This window comes from Pipistrellus kuhlii, unplaced genomic scaffold (assembly GCF_014108245.1).
Source record: "Pipistrellus kuhlii isolate mPipKuh1 unplaced genomic scaffold, mPipKuh1.p scaffold_m20_p_6, whole genome shotgun sequence".
Lineage (NCBI taxonomy): Eukaryota > Metazoa > Chordata > Mammalia > Chiroptera > Vespertilionidae > Pipistrellus > Pipistrellus kuhlii.
Window position 1 is genome coordinate 20,411,736 of NW_023425562.1, and position 17,659 is coordinate 20,429,394.

General features: G+C 40.8%; 1 protein-coding gene across 1 annotated transcript in view; it reads left to right on the forward strand.

Moving 5' to 3' along the window:
- CCDC178 (coiled-coil domain containing 178) overlaps positions 1-17,659 on the forward strand; it is a 212,537-nt gene that overhangs the window by 39,962 nt on the left and 154,916 nt on the right. Inside the window, exon 12 of the mRNA XM_036418712.2 lies at positions 11,703-11,886. Within this exon, the coding sequence (XP_036274605.1) occupies positions 11,703-11,886 (184 nt within the window). The remainder of the gene's footprint in view (positions 1-11,702; positions 11,887-17,659) is intronic.

Below are 17,659 nucleotides of genomic sequence, written 5' to 3' on the forward strand. Positions count from 1 at the left end.
TCATGACTACATTCTCTTCACCATTGATTCCTCCTCATCAAACACAGTGCCTGACACACACTGTGCTCTCTACGGTTAATTCCTGAAAGGAGCAAAGGATGGGAGAAGAGAGAAGTGATAATGCTACCTGATGATTGTGTAGGAAGGATGTTAACATATCTTGGTGGTTATGTTATCTTTGGAAATGATAGAATGAAGCCATTTGTAAAATGCATCTGTTAGGTTAAACATACATTTTTAAACAAAGCACCCACAACGTTGTTTTTTGAAGAGTAACCCAAAGCAGTAGCCGCTATTATTGCTACATTTTATTAAGAATGGGAACTGGAGGAGAAGAGTGGGTAAGCTGATAAGACCCTCTGGAGGAAGTGTTACAGATGTTCCTCCTTTTTCTCCCCATTGACCCTCTCTGCTCAGTCCTGCCCTGCCAGGCCTTCACCACCCTGTTGTCTGAGAGCACTGATTCGATTGTCCTACAGTAACGAACCACTCCCCCTCTCAGTGATACACAAGTGTAAACCCTTATTTCTCATTCGCGTTGCATCGCAGCCCCCGTTGCTGTGTTTGTGCTTCTCAGATCCAGGCTCAAGAGTCAGATGCTCCAGGGCCTCTCACTCAGATAGCGGGTGCACATCCATGAGGTCCCTGTGAAGCACACCTCATTGAACAGAGCAGGTCATGTGGCCATACCGGATGGCTACAGGGTGGGACCTCTCGTCCCCTTAAAAAGGAAGATGGTGAATAACCAGGAACACCGATGCAGTGCATCGCTCGCAGTGGGATGGGAGTCCCGCTTCTGGGAAGTATTACCTGGGATGCACTGGGCTTGTCCAGATAGCACATTAAGATGTCACTCGATTCCTTAATTTCTCTTGAACTTAAAAACTAAACAGATGATTTTAACAGCAGATTACACAGCGATGCACAGAGAATTCGCAGAGGCTTCGTAAGATAAGAGAGAGTTTAAGACACGCATGTGTAAGAGTCAGGTCTAGCACATACCTAAGTGATGTTCCGAAGGAAGAGAAGATAAAGGACAGAGCTGATGTTTGATGATGTCATTAACAGTTCATACGTTGCAAATAGTTCTTATGTATATTTCTTTCCTTTTTATTGAATTTATTGGGGTAACACTAATTAACAAAATTATACAGGCTTCAGGTGCACAGTCTACAACAGATCATCTGTGCACTGTATTCATTGTGTGTTTACCACCCCAAGTCTGGTCTCTCTATCACCATATATGCCCCCTATAATATAGAGCCTAAGACCATCAGAAAACACAGATATTTACATTATGATTCATAACAGTAGCAAAATTACAGTTATGCAGTAGCAACGAAAATAATTTTATGGTTGGAGTCACCACAACATGAGGAACTGTATTAAAGGGTCTCGGCGTTAGAAAGGTTGAGAACCACTACCCTATATCCTCTCCTCTTCCTCTCCCTCCCCCCTCCCTTCCCCAGGCAGTCGCCTCACTGTTGTCCTTATCTATGAGTTTTTTGTTTTTTCTTCTCTCTCTCTCTCTTTCCCCCCCTCCTCCCACATATAATTAACTCACCCATAATGCCTTGGCAGGGCCTGACCAAATGATTTTGCTGGCCTTATATGGCCCGTGGGCTGGACATTCCCCACCCCTGCTTTAGGCAATGGCCAGGAAGGTGGAGCAGCTGGAACTCCATACACACTCCTAGTGGGAGTGAAGTTGTGCAGAGAAGATGGCAGCACTGTTTACTGCTGAACTAACTGCATTCCACTCCCAGGTGTGTGCACAGCAGTCAGCCATGCACATGCTCACCAGAACCACTTCTAAGATGTTCAAAGCATTAGTTTAATAGCCACAAGCTGGGAAATGCTTCAGTGAACCTGACGAATAGAATGCATGAGGAAATTGCCGAAACCGGTTTGGCTCAATGGATAGAGCGTCGGCCTGCGGACTGAAAGGTCCCGGGTTCGATTCCGGTCAAGGGCATGTACCTTGGTTGCGGGCATATCCCCAGTAGGGGGTGTGCAAGAGGCAGCTGATCGATGACTCTCTCTCATCGATGTTTCTAACTCTCTATCTCTCTCCCTTCCTCTCTGTACAAAATCAATAAAATATATTAAAAAAAAAAAAAAGAATGCATGAGGAAATTGTAACATACTCATACAGAGTGGACAGATTTCAGCTCCGTAGAACAGCTTGTATAAACCTCATAATCCTAACATTGAGCAAAAGAAGACACACAGAGACTATAGGATCCTGGTTAAAATAAAGCAGAAGAGAGGCGGGCGGTGGAGAGGAGAGGGTCAGTGGGGAAAAACCAAAAACAACAAAGGGGATATCTGTACCACTTTCAACAATGACGATACATTTTAAAAACATAAATAAAGTAAATAAAGTAAGCAAGGCTCCACGGTCCTGCCAGGACTCAGGGCGGCAGCTCCTGGGGCGGCCGTGCCTGAGAGCACAGGAGAGCAGCTCCTGCTGGCAGCTTCGCTTGCTTTACATCAGATGGAGGCTGTGACCTGCACGTCCACAGTGAAGATTTAAGAACTTTGATTGGCATGCTCTTCTGTGTAACGATTTACATTTATGTTACATTTAAAAAAAGACAGTAAGTTTACATAAATTGTTAATTTAGCCCAACAAACAGTGCATCCACTAATTTAATCATTTAAAGTTGAGATATGTGTGTGTGTGTGTGTGTGTATGAAAGTCTCTGCCTTCAGCGAGTCTACAAGGATACAAGGATTATTATAGAAGCTATACTTGATTAGCAGCCTAATAAGTGTAATAAGAAAGGCAGAGAAGACTTAAGTTAGCAGGAGATTCTGGAGCTGCAACTGATTTTAGCCACTAATGATATGATTGCCTGTGGGTTTTTCCTCCATTCTTTTCTGGGGTTTGCTGCAAGCACTCTGCCTTCTGTGAGGTTCTCCAATTTATTTTATTGTTCTTTCTCTTGAACATAGTAGAGCAGTAGGGATGTTTTACACATAAAATAAAACTAAAATGCATCCCTCTGCACGGCTGTGTGCCTGCTGCCCTACCCCCGTTTGCAGGCGTGAGACCTGTTGTATCTCCCCGCTTTCCGGATCCACGAGGACTCGCCTCAGGCCTGCCCGATTGTTGATGTGCATTAAATGTTTGTTGAATAATACTTTTGGTAGAAAATATTCATTTGTAGAACACTATACAAGGTCACATGAGATGCAGAAAACTATAGAAAGATCAATGGTTTTTATCATTTAGTGGTGAATGTTGGAATTAGTGTCATATATCTTTATGTTAACTTTACACAAAGAGTGATTTTATAATTTTGTAGTTACACGGAATAGACTAATACTGTAACTTCATGTTTATGACTAAATTCATAAAGTGATGCTGTTTTGATTAATGTTCTTTAGAGGAATAAATTGACTCAGGCCACATAAGATTCTTAAGTAAAGATCTTAAAGATGAGCTCACAAAATTATAAGATGATAAGAAAAAGTGAATGAGTTATCAGAAATAACCATCAGCATATTTAACCCCTCCAATAATATTCAATAATAGGATTATTAAATTAAATTTACCTAAGTAAGTTTTAAAACTATTGAAGGGAACAAAATAAACTAATAGAACACTATCAAAAACAGTTTAGGCAGATTTGAAAAATAATTCACCAAACCTTGTAAAAGTTAGACCTGGATTCAGTTTTATTAAGATTTATTAATTAAATAGAAAATTCAGCTGAGGAAGAAAGAACCAATTAAAGACACAAAGAGAGCCCTAGCTGGCTTGGCTCAGTGGATAGAGCGTCAACCTGTGGACTGAAGGGTCCCAGGTTCGATATCGGCTTACTCACATAGGAAGGGGACATTGAAGACCTGGTGTGTTTTTGTCAACCGCATCTATTCCATAGCGACCATATCAGTGAATGGCTTTCCTGACTCTAAATTCAAGGATACATGGTATTCCCTGTTCAAGGCCAAAACCTCTCTCTGTGCTCTTGGTCTTATCCCCTTTGCTCTGTAGTGGCCATAGCTTTATATTTTTTTATTTCTATTTTTGGCATCTTCATTCCTTACTCTTTCCTCCAGCCTATGTTTGTCATTAACCCTCTTGAAAATCGAAACCTTGCCTACATCTTGTTTATATCTTTGACAATCACACAATATTTGTCTTCCATTCTCATTAAATTTTCTACCCAATTAGCACCATTTGCTAGATTATTAGCAGTTCTTGCTTGTCTGTTCATCGCTCTTGGATACACCCCGGTCTGGCTTCTGAGATCCCTTGCTGCCCCATGTATCTTACTTAGCACATTACGACCAGCTGTTTCATTGCTCGCTTTACCTGGTGGCCAGATAAGTTTCTATTGAACGAGTACAAAAAATACTTGACATAAATGTTAAAGACACATCTTAAAATGAAATACACACTGCATTTTGAAGTTATTTATTACATGTTCTTACAAGCTAGTATCTTTTTAAAGTATGATACTTTGGAAAGCAGTGTGTCATATGAAAACATGAGAATTCTCCTGATTTGTCCACAGTGTGTTAACAACAAGGCAAGCCACCTCCTTTCCTGCATCCACTGGATCAGTGGTCAGCAAACTCATTAGTCAACAGATCCAAACACCAACAGTAAACGATTGAAATTTCCTTTGAGAGCCAACATTTTTAAACTTCTTCTAACGCCAATTCTTCAAAATAGATTCTCCCAGGCTGTGGTATTTTGTGGAAGAGCCACACTAAAGGGGCCAAAGAGCCACCAGTGGCTCACGAGCAGCAGTTTGCCAACCACGGCACTGGCTGATGATTACTGATGTTGCACGCCTTCCCCACATAGCCAGGCGTTTGTGCTGCGGCCTCACTGTGCTGTGCCTTCAGGAGAGCCAGGCACCCTTCTCTTGCTTCTCCCTTGAACTCTGAAGCAGTTCTCTCCCGGAAGCCTAGAGCAGCTCATTCAGTCTCCGCCTGGTAGATTAGCTCAGCATTCTGACCGCAGCCCACGTTTCATTCCTCATCCACTGCCTCTCCCAGGAGTTTTACTCTCATTATGTTAATATGGATCATATCTTTCCTTTTTAAATCTTAATTCATATCTTTTCTTACTCCTGAGAGCATCATTTGGAATGCCTCCTCTCTCCTCCAACACCACAGCTTAACACTATCCCCTACCCAGGCATTGGTTTCAGGCATCATCTTATTTCCCTCTACCAATGCCAGCCAGTCTCTTAACTCCTATGAAGTCTATCTGTTTAAAAGGTGCTTTCCTTCCTGTCTGTCTCAGTAACCACTGAAATGAACCAGGCCCTAAGGAACTCTTAATTGAAATGTTAAAGTTAGCTTCCAACTGGTCTGCCTCCCTCCGGGGGGAAGCCCTCAGATCCAGCACAAACAGCAGCAGAGATGCAGGTGATCTACAAACGGTGAAATGTTATTTACCTTCTTCAGCAGCTTACAAACGTTCCGGAGGCTCCCCTCAGCAGTTAGAGCAAGCCCAGGCTTCTAGGCTAATAGAGGAGACCCTGAATCTGTCAGCTGTACAAGGGCAGACTCATCTCGTTCTGCTCCCGCCCACCACTTTTCCCTTCCATCCTGCTAAAATGCTTACATGGCCAAGCGCATTGTTTTCAGCTCCGTCTGTGTCTCTGGTATTCCTCTGGCTGACAGGGCCCTCCTTATGCTCCCTCCTCCTCTTCTTCAGGCTTGTGTTTTTTAAATATGATTCACTGATTACTCATACAGTAATTCAGACACAGACTCTTCCCAGATGCTGCCCCTATTGGTAACTTACTTGCCCTGATTGATAAGCCGTTGTGGCATTAAGTACTGCTTCTGCTAATCCATTTCTTTTCCTTCATGAGAATATAAACCGAGAACCTTTGTTTTAATTCATCTTTGTATCCCAACCACCTAGCATAGCACTTACATGTAATCAATGCTCAACAAGGATCTGTTTAACTAACGCCCTCTGGTTCCATAAACTTCTCTTCTAGCACTTATCGCATGCACAGTTACTATTGGTTTGCCTATTTATTTATCTGCTAATCCTCACTTGATATTTTCCCCATTGATTTCTAGAGATAGAGTAAGCGAGGGGGAGAGAGAGAGAGAAACATCAAAGTGAGGGAGACACATTGATTGGTTGCTTCTGCATACACCCCAACCAGGGCCAGGGATCGAGCCTGCAACCAAGGTACGTGCTCTGGACAAGAATCAAACCCAAGACCCTTCAGTCCGTGGGCCGATGCTCTGTCCACTGAGCCAAACTGGCTAGGGCTGGTTTGCTCATTCGTCCCTTCCTCTCAGTTGAGCTCCTGCTTGCAGGCTTGCGTGTTTGTTTTACTCAGTAGGTGCTAAATAATGACCTAATGAACTCACAAGAGATGGAAATAGATGTGTGTTATCCTCATTTCTTTCTCTGCTTTAGAATCTCTAAGCTCCTGTCCTCTCTGCTATATGTCCTGATGTCACACCTCCCTCTGATATCTTTCTGCTTCAAGGTAATAGGAATTTGTTATATTTGTCTTTTCTCTCTCATTGTCTTCCATCTCATTAAACAAGACAACACTGCAACAAAGATCCATGCTGGTATAAACCTTTTATTTAACAAAACTTTCTTAAATCATTTGTATGAGTAATTCTATGTGTGTAAGCACGATGGAATTCTTAGTCCTCACTTAACATTCTTAGTCCTCACTTAATGTTGCTGCTATTGATAGATACTTGGAACTGCAGCGGATTGACAGAGAAGGCAGCCAGTTTTGCCATTGGCTAATTGATAAAAACAGAGTTAGTCTCTGTTGTATCTCACCAACATTAAAATGAAACGATGTTGAACAAATTGATGTAATTAGAGGACCTGCTGTATTACTATTATATAATCTTTAAAATATATTTTTTATTGATTTCAGAGAGGAAGGGAGAGAGAAACATCACCAAAGACAGAGAATCACTGTTCAGCTACCTCCTACACTCCCCCTGCTGGGGACTGAGCCCACAACCCAGGGATAGGCCCTTGACTGGAATGGAACTCTTCAGTCCGCAAACGGACGCTCTAGCCACTGAATCAAACCAGCCAGGGCTTCATATTTAATCTTTATAACAACCTAAATGGTAGCTGTTACTAAGCAAATTTTATAGATAAGGAAATTGAACATGAAACCAACCTCCCAGTTCCACAAGGAGCAATTGGGATTTCAGTATGAATGACTCCAAAATCTATATGTTTTTATCACTTAGTGACACTATCTCTTCTCCTCCATTGCAAGTTTCCTTTTTTTATTTTTTTATTTTTTTAATCCTCACCTGAGGATATGTTTATTGATTTTTTTAAATTTTTTTTTGAGAGAGAGAGAAAGGAAGGGATGGAGGGAAGGAGGGAAGGAGGGAAGGAGGGAAGGAGGAAGGCAAGGAGGCAAGGAGGAAGGGAGGTGGGGGTATGGAGAGAGAGAGAGAGAGAGAGAGAGAGAGAGAGAGAGAGAGAGAGAGAGACACAGACATGATGGATCCATTGCCTCCCTTATGCTCCCAAGCTAGGGATTGAACCCCAAACCTAGGTGTATATGCCCTACCTGAGAATCAAACCATTGACCTACTGATGTACTGGATGGCACTCCAACCAAGCCACACAGGCCAGGGTGAGGTGCCTATTTCTGACATGTTACAGCAGACTGTGGACATGACATTTACTAACTACTTCAAAAAATGTCAGCTCACTTATTGTTTTACTCAATTTTCCATTTGTATATTTGACTAGAGCTCTTGATCTTCTTACCCTGTCCTTCATTTTTTCATTGTTAGTCTACCATTTACTTGAATCGCCTTCCCTTTAGCCCTAGGTTCTTTTTTAAATTAAGTTTAAAAATAATAAGAAAGCCGAAACTGGTTTAGCTCAGTGGTAGAGCGTCGGTCTGCGGACTGAAAGGTCCCATGTTCGATTCTGGTCAAGGGCATGTACGTTGGTTGCTGGTACATCCCCAGAAGGGGGTGTGCAAGAGGCAGCTGGTCAATGTTTCTCTCTCATCGACGTTTCTAGCTCTCTATCCCTCTCTCCTCCTCTCTGTAAAAAATCAATAAAATATATTTTAAAAAATAAAATAAAAAAATAAAAAGAAGAAAAATTTTAAAACAAGTCACTGACATTCATACATCTAGGGAAAATCCAGGAAATTTTGGGCTGTTATATACACGAAGATTCCACTAAATACAGTCTCACCATTTGATGCTGTTTGAATAAGTTACATAATAAGTATATGACTTATTGTTCGTATATAGTTTATTTTTTAAACGGCAGCATTAAAAGAGAGAGGGTGCATTTGTTAACCAACTCTGTTCAGTACTCTGTGCAGACACATTCTTGCCAGACCTCTGCGTGGTGGTGATGGGATACAGTTGTTAACCTTGGAGCAGCAGTGTATAATTTGATAATTTTGTCTTTCAAATAAGCCAGCATCCATCAGAAATAAGACTTTGGGACGTTTGAGCCAACAATCTCACTTGATTGCATATTCACAGGACAGGCAAGCACTGCAGCTTCAGTCAAGGAAAATGGAACTTGTGGTTTGAAATTGGTTAATTTGGATTTAGTTTATTTGAAGCTAACTGTGTGGTGTGGATTTCCATATAGCCATTTTCTTACATTCAAGCTGTGTAAAATATTCCAAATATCTATTCCTAATACTCTACTGTACCTCAGGCAAGACAATGCCTTGTAACAGCAGCGATCCAAAGACGAGGTTGATAATCGAGGGAGACGAGCAGAGGAGCTATCGACACCATGAAGGCCTCCTGGTATCGCCTAGGAAATGCGTTTATCACGAGTTAACAGGGTGGTGATCAATTCATACAGATAACAAATGTTATTGAAGTTGTTAAGCAGCCTGGAATGGTTAGAATGAATCCACAGGGCACCGTGTTTGTCAGACTCATTTAGCTCTATCTTACCAGCCTAGTAATCTGAGTTACTTCAGATGAGTGTAGAATATGATTTCTTTTCAGCATTTAACAGCAAACTTGCACAAGTAGTGTTGTTATTTTGTTTTTATTTTATTTAACTTTTCAGATATGAAAAGAGAAAAGGGTATAGGAATCATTCACAATGAACGCTTCACCAATATGTCAGCCTACTTTATACTTTTTGTAAGGCAGTGAAATAGTACAATAAATCACATTTCCCATTGTGGTCCTCTCGCCCTGCACAGGTGGTCAGAGCCTGGATGTAGTCTGTGTTCAGTGCCTGCTAGAACTCGGGTTCTCAGCTTAGACCTCCATGTGTCCATCCATCTCTTCTTCCATCTCATACCAACCACCCTCTCTCATAGTTTTTTTTTTTTTTTTAAAGGATATGTTTATTGATTTCAGAGAGGAAGGAAGAGGGAGAAAGAGAAACATCCATGATGAGAAATAATCATTGATTGGCTGCTTCCTACACGCCCCCTACTGGGGATGGAGCCCGCAACCGGGCATGTGTCCTTGACTGGAATTGAACTTGGGACCCTTCAGTCTGCCAGGCCAAGGCACTATCCACTGAGCCAAACCTGCTAGTCTGCTCTCTCATAGTTTTGTCTTGCATCTCTCTTCCAATAAGGGAGACTCTTCCTGATGTCAGCTTAAGAGTCCACTCTGATAGCCAGTAACTCTCTTTCCTACTCACTTGCTCTCCCAGTACTGTCACCTGGACAACTCTTGGACATTCTGTCATCACTACTACATTTCTATGCCCGGCCTTCATGTTCTTTCTTCCTTTCTCACAGGGACTAGCTGTATTTGATCAAAATAAGCCTCACTTACATAGCCTTCTACACATTCTTTCAGTGACTTGGAAAGATCTGTCAGTGAACTAAATCAAGGTCAAAAGAGCTGCATGATGCTGAAGTAACACAGCGGTGCTGATGAATCTCACCTGGGTGGATCCTGGTTTGGGAGCCACAGAGGTGAAGTCTCTCTGAGAAAAGAATGCAAGGTGATGAATATAGAATGCCTGTAGCCATTTGATGACCCTTGACAAAGGACATGTTATATGAGAAAAAAAATGGTCTTAAGTTTTGGTTAAAATATCTAATTTTTGCAAGCTTGATCAAAACTTATGACCATGTAGAAGCACCCATGAAGACGCTCATTAGCATTGCAGTCCATTTGCTGCTGAATAGAACTTTTTTTTTTTTTTTTTGCTCATTGGTTGTGTTTTTAATTCATGATCTTCGCTTCCCAATGCCCCAACTCCTAGCTTTTATAAACCTACCCTGCCTGGGTAGGGTCCCCAGGTCTGGCCAGTGATCAGGGTGACCAATGGGGCTATCATGCTCCCTCCCCTCCCCTTCCACCAACCCTTCCCTTACCCCCTACACCCCCCTTTTGGCATCGCCTAGGCTGGCCTGGGGCCTGCAGGCTAGGGGCAGCTCCTGCATTGAGCACCTGCCCCCGATGGTCGGTGCACATCATAGTGATTGGTGGTTCCACAGTTCCATTGATTTGCATATTAAGCTTTTATTATATAGGAAAGCTCCCATGGGTTCATTGGTTCTTTCCCAAACAAGTACAATCCATAGGGCTACGATGCAGCTCAGTGAACCTTGCTGGAGTCACATCGATTGGAATGCCTTCGTCCCTTCCCTCCACTCCTGCTTTGCTTTCAAGTTCCATTCCCATTTTGTGTTCATATATATATATATATATATATATATATATATATATATATATTTGCTTTTATATTAAGTGTGTCAGTAGTAGTATGTTCTTGGAACAAAGACAGTACCCAATCTGGACGGGAAACATAACTTGTTCATTTTCCTTAAAGACTAGTATTTCTCTGTGAAAATCTTATACTGATATTTGTGTCTTACATTTTTCCTCTATTAACTCCCCCTGTACCCCCAGCTGTTGCTTTTCTTCCTGAGAGTTCTGTTTTGTTTTATTTTATTTTATTTTTAATTTCTTTATTGATTAAGGCATCACATATTTGTCCTTATCCCCCCATTCCCACCCCCCACCCCTCCCCACTCATACCCCCACCCTTCTATTGTCCTTGATCACTGGTTAGGCTCATATGTATGCACACAAGTCTTTTGGTTGATCTCTCCCTTTTATCCCCACCCTCCCTCTGAGGTCCAACAGTCTGACCCATGGCTCCTTGTCTCTGGGTCTGTTCTTGCTCATCAGTCTATGTTGTTCATCATTTCCCCTAGATGAGTGAGATCATGTCCTACTGGAAATATACTTATAAGAACCGAAAATGAGAAAAGCAATAATGGTTATGCTGAAAGGCAAATGAATCAGTCTGTAGTGAGTTTCTTTCTGGGCCAACAGAGAGTTCTGTTTTAGTTATTGGTTTTTCTGAGTTGAGTTTTCTTTCTCTTTTACACGGACTTGATCTTCCTCATATTTGATTGGTATCAGTATTGTGATACAGGTTATAAAGGTGGATTGACCAGGTGAGTGCATGCTCAGAAAGCTGAGCATCTGGGACCCAGGGCTTTCTGATCGACATACTTACCCTTCTGAAATCTAGCACAGCCTAACAATTGGGAGTGTCCAACAGGAGCAGGAAAAAAAAAAATCAGTGGAATTGTGGGAAATATTTTCTGTACCCTAGTTTTAGTTACTTATTGGTTTCTTTGCATTTTTGGAGACTAAATAAATAAATAAATAAATAAATAAATAAATATAGTTCCCTCAATATATACTCTTTGAAAATAATCATGTCAATACTTTACTTTTTCCAGTGTAAGGAAAAAATCAGAAATTGAGACTGAAATCCAAAATTTGATGCTACTGAAATTGAAAAATGAGGAGTATCTTAAAGGGCTGTACAAGGACGCCTATCAGATCGGTGCTGTTTTCCACCTGACCAGATATAAGACTGAAGAGTTAGAAGAGAAAATAGCAGAAGTGAGAAGAAAATTCCAGGTTTGTATGTCTGGGTTCTTAGTTGTGAAAAATAGTGATAAACCTGGACTTTATTGATTGAGTATTGATAATTAGATTTTAATTTAGTCTACAATAGTCTTTAAAAAAAGACTACATCTGATAAACCAGAAGAAACATCCCTCCTCCTCAGAGGCCCAACCTGAACAGGAGGGAAAGGGGCTGCATGCAGCTAGCCAGCATTGGGTCTGCTTTTTGCTATTACCGACCTCCCACTCCTCGCATCACCAGAAGGGTGGCGCTTGGTGGCTGCCTCCTACATGTCTAATATCGAACATTCCTGCTTCACTAGGAAGAAGGGATGCTGGGAAGGGCCCTTGCACCCTTAGCAATGTAAATAAAGGGCATACCTGCATCAGGACCACAGGTTGTTAGGTTCCAGCGCAGCAGGCAGCTAATAGGCCACCATGTGCAGAAGCAACTGCCCCTAGGCCTCAGATCCATCCTAACTGGAGGTACGATGAGCAGTCCCTCCTTGTGATTCAGCATAGGGACTGGCAACATCAGCTCCATTTCGGTACACACAGGGACTCGTCCACAGGCTGCTTCCGTCCGCCCTTCACTTGCCACACCCACCTTCTTACCTGGTTGGCTGTTTTCTTACTACAGACTTAGGATCTTGCAATTAATCTGTAAAACAGAGAACCCATGTTCTATGTCCACACCCCTTGCTCTCTTAAATTTAGGACTTGGTTGTGGCTACATTGAGAGATTGAGTTCTGTTCCCACATGGGTTTGTCATTGGTTTTGTCTCCCTTACATGTTCTAAAATTAGTATGACAAAATCATATGTAGTAAAAATTACCCTCAAATTGTTTTAAAATTGTAAGCCATATGATTTTACACACACACACACACACACACACACACACACACACACACGCTTTAGCATGTGTTATATCACTGATGATGTTTATAATTTCCTTGAGTTTTCCATTACTATGTGTTTCTTTATGGCCATCCATGAACACTTTTATTGAGGATATCAATAAAGATGTCAAATATTTATTTAGTCACTTAACCATGCGTTTTAATTTTTTTCAATTGATAGGAAACCCTTCATTCACATATTTTCCCATAATTGTCCCTTTAATTCTTCAGAAATATTGCTTCAATAACCTGAGATTCTCAATGAGAAAGCTATTTCGTTTAGTGGTTATGTTTCTGAGTTCTTATGTTGCCATACAGTGTGCTTTGTAGACAGAGTGCAGAGGTGGTGAGACCCCTCCCGTGCTTGTTTTGTCCTCCCAGAGCTAAGTGTCCCCGGCTTTGCCCCAGCACAATGGGAGAAATGGTTCCTCAGGAGCCTCCTCTGCCCCATGGTAGCCAAGAGAGAACTAGGAGTAAGCGACAGCAATGAGTTACTCCCCATGGTAAATGTTTCCCATTGCCAGCTACTTCTGCTCCTCTCTGAGCTAAGTATGTAGGACATTAAATGTCTGTGACGTACACAGGTGTATCTGTGTCAGGATGATAATGCATTGAAAATAAATTTCTAGGTAGTCCTTAGATAATTCAGCTGTGTAGCAATTCAGGTTTGTGGTTTCTGCCTTTGTAATGGCCCTGCTGTCTTTCACGACTAATTAATGAAAATCTGTATAATTTTCTGAGTCCGGACTTCATTTTTTTTCTGGTAGACAGCTTTGTGTACTTGTTGATGCTGGCTTGAAATCCATCCTTAAATTCATGCCTTCTAGAAATTAGTTAGAGCACTAGTACCGGTAAGCTTGCTCTGAAAAATAGCCTGCTGAAGCCTCAGTAGAGGAGTTTCCCAGTTACGTTCTTACAAATGAATGCATCTGGGTTCTTCTTAGTTGTGAAAAATTGTAATAAACCTGGACTTTATTGATTTAGTATTGATATTTAGATTTTAATTTAGTCTACAATAGTCTTTAAAAAAAACAAAAGACTACCTCTGATAAACCAGAAGAAACATCCCTCCACATAGGCCCGGTGATTTTTAGGCAGTCATGGACTAGAAGGAACTCCGAACTATAAAATTATCTAGAAGTTTCTGGAATTTTCCAAATGTTAAAGATGACTTACTCTTATTTTTAAATACCTTCAATTCCAATAACTGACCTATTCAGAAAAGACAAGATTAGCCAAGACCCAGGGTAAAATTAGCCAATAATGAAGGGAGATAAATCAATAAAATAGTAATAAGTATTCAGTTATGTTATGGATGGGTGAACAGAGAATCATCCAGCTTTGTATGAAGACTGTGCTAGTGTAACAAATGCTGAGAGCTCTCATCAGATATTAAATACTTCTTCATACTTCAAAAGAAGGCTTCTCAGCCAGAGGCAAGGATTTGGAAGGTGCTTTATTTGAACATACTGGACTTTTTGTGGAAAAGTACATCAGGCCACTCTGTTCCAGGTTACTAATAAAACTAAAACTAAGTGGAATAAATAAACACAGGCCTTAAAAAAAAAAAAAAAATATATATATATATATATATATATATACACACACACACACACACATATATATATATTTCAAGCTCTTCAACATGATTTTTTGATATTTTGATACACACACACACACACACACACACACACACATATATATATATATATATATATATATATATATATATGTTCATTGATTTCAGAGAGGAAGGAAGAGTGAGTGAGAGATAGAAACATCAATGATGAGAAAGAATCATTGAACAGCTGCCTCCTGCACGCCCCCCACTGGGAATAAAACCTGTAACCTGGGCATGTGCCCCATGAGGAATCAAACTGTGATCTGGTTCATAGGTTGATGCTCAATCACGGAGCCACTATTTTTTGAGATTTATACCTTGAACATGTGTACTTAGAAATATGTTATTTAGTCTTTACATATTTGGGGATTTTTCCAGTATCTTTGTATTATTGATTTCTAGTTCAATTCTATTATGGTCTCACAGCAGACATTGTATGACTTTCTAGTCTTTTAAGTTTGTTTAGATGTTTAAGGGTTATTTTTAGTTCTAGAAAAAGACAATGTATATGTCTTTAGAATGTAGGCACTCAGTAAGTGTTTATGGAAAGCATGAATAGAGTTAGCATATGGTGGGAAAATTTAAATACATGAATTTCTCAGTAATAGAATAGAAGTTAAATATGAGTATGAGAATAAATTATAAGTTTATTCAATTTTGAATTTTAAAACGTTAATGGGACTTCTGCTATTTTTAGTGGCTGAGAAAGCTTAGGCTGACTTCACCAAAGATAAAACTAAAAGGGAATATGTTAAAAAGGCATAATGCATATCTCTGGGTTTAGGGATCTGAGTTATTTTAATATATGTTTAGTAATTTTAAAGTGATTTTACAAAATACACATAAAACCTTCCTTTCAAAAAATAAAGAGCTCTAGCTAGTTTGGCTCGGTGGATAGAGTGTCAGCCTGAAGACTGAAGGATCCTGGGTTCGATTCTGGTCAAGGGCATGTATTGGGGTTGCAGAGGCCTGGCCCTGGTTCGGGGTACATGCAGGAGGCTCGTTCATATCAAATGTTTCTCTGTGTGTATGTGTGTGTGTGTGTGTGTGTGTGTCCCTCTCCCTTTCACTCTCTCTACAAATCAGTGGGAAGATATCCGCAGGTGAAGATTTTAAAAATGTAAATAAAAACAAAATATCTTGTGTTTATTTTTAGAACCAGGTTGGGCGGCCACGTGGACTCTGTTAGAGCCTGGCCACCAAAGGAGCGCCCTGACAGCGCTCAGCCAGAGCCGCCAGCCCCTCTGATCCAGCCCGGCCCTCGGTTATTTATACAAATTCCAAATTTTGTTTTATGAATTTAACTCTGAATTTTAAGATCTCTTTCTCTTTCTTCCTGGTCTCAGAGCTTAGATAACAATATGAGTTTTCTTTCTTCTTGGTGCCCTCCAAATGCTGCTACTACCTCAGTTATGCCCTTCATATGTTCATATGTTCATATATAGTGTTCACCCCTTTCTCTGAACTTGAGTTTCTGTACACAGCACTCACTGGTCGCAGAGTCCTTTGTCCTAGGAGGCGCTTCCCGTAGCATAGCTCTCTGCTGCCACCTGCTGTTTCTGACTGGTCAAACCAGGCAGCCGGTCAGAGGCCACATTGCTTTTTAATGTGGGTTCTCCGCAGCATTGCAGTTGCTCTCACCCCTTTTCCCTCAGCTACTTTCAAGCTCTTCAACATGATTTTTTGATATTTTAATTTTTTTTTCCTAAACCAGAATGGATAGAGACATTATTATCCAAAGCTTAAATTATTTCCTTCCTAGCCTGTTACAGAGAAAGCTTGATGACCAGTCCTAAACAGTACAGGAAGGGCAAATGTGTGCAGCAGCCGCTCAGGGTGAGGGAAGGCACCCACAGGAGGAACAAAGGTGGAGGAGGCAAATCTGTATTTTGCTGAGACCATACCCTAGCTACCCGGGAAAGTTAGGTCTATAGCAGCTTGTATTGATTTAATGCTGATACTGTTTTCAGCAGCCTTCCATTGTATAATATTAATATATTTAAGCTCAGGGACTTAAATTCATTTAAACAATGAATAACTACTGTTTTACTGATTATAATTAAAAATAAAAGACTTTGAAGGATGAATGAATGAATTTTAAGGAAACAAAAATGAATCAGCCCATATTGCAGCCAAAGTGACCTTTCTAAAACACACACCTTGCCCAGTCGACTGCACTGTTTTTCTTATTGTGCTTTAGGGATCCTACATAATCTGGTATTTGTTTATCTTTTCAGTTTCATGGCTTACCATCCCAACTCATCTTCTCAGCTCGCTTGCACTTCCTCCCTCCCTTCCTCTCTCCCTCCCTCCCTCCCTCCCTCCCTCCCTCTCCCTCTTACTCTCTCCATCCCTCAATTAGTTTCTGACAAAGGTCAAATGTAGCACTCTGTTTTGGAATATAATGTATTTTCTCCAGTTTATAGAGGCATGTTTAATTTAGTTCCCTCTTAATTAAGTATTAAATAAATTGATAAACCACTATGTCTTCTGTCATATTAGAAGAAGCAACTAAGTTTCATTAAAATTTTCAAAATATTTCATTATATAAATTGGCTTTAGATGTAGGTATATCCTTAGGTGAGGTAATATAATAAAGTTATTGCTTTCCTTAGAATATTTCTTTTTCCTATGTTAGAGTTTTTCTTTCACTTTAGGAAAGCATAATGTTGATGAGTTGCTATAGCAAGAAAAAGAAGAGTTGTAGGAGAGACTTATTAAATTGTTTCTTTATATTGTCTCTGTAGACCCTGGGCGGGGGGAAGGGAGGTGTGCTATGAATGAGGTTGTACTGAAGGAGGGATACTAAAAACATTTCTGAACCTCTACTTTACCTCTGCAAAGCTATGCATCCCTTTTAAATGTGGAGGGCAGACTATCTACAAGCGAATTTGTCTATCAAATAAGGGGTTCCAGGGTGTGATTCTAAAGCAGAAGAAACTTTAACTAGACTATCAACTTGCACCATACACAAGAGTAAACTCAAAATGGACAAAAGACTTTACTAATAAGTCTCTAAACCATCAAAGTCCTTGAGGAAAACAGAGGCAGTAAAATCTCAGACTAAGGAGAAGCACAGGACTTGGCTGGAAAGTCTGTGAGGAGGATTCTCCGAAAGGTCGGGAACCTTGCCGGAGGTGGCAGCCCCTGCCTTGACTTTTCCAAACAAGTCTGATCCCTTGGGTGTTTTGCTAGAATCTCTCTGTTTAGTCTTTAGACCCGGCCTTGTAGAAGCATGTGCTTTCCCAAGAATGCTCACCCTGC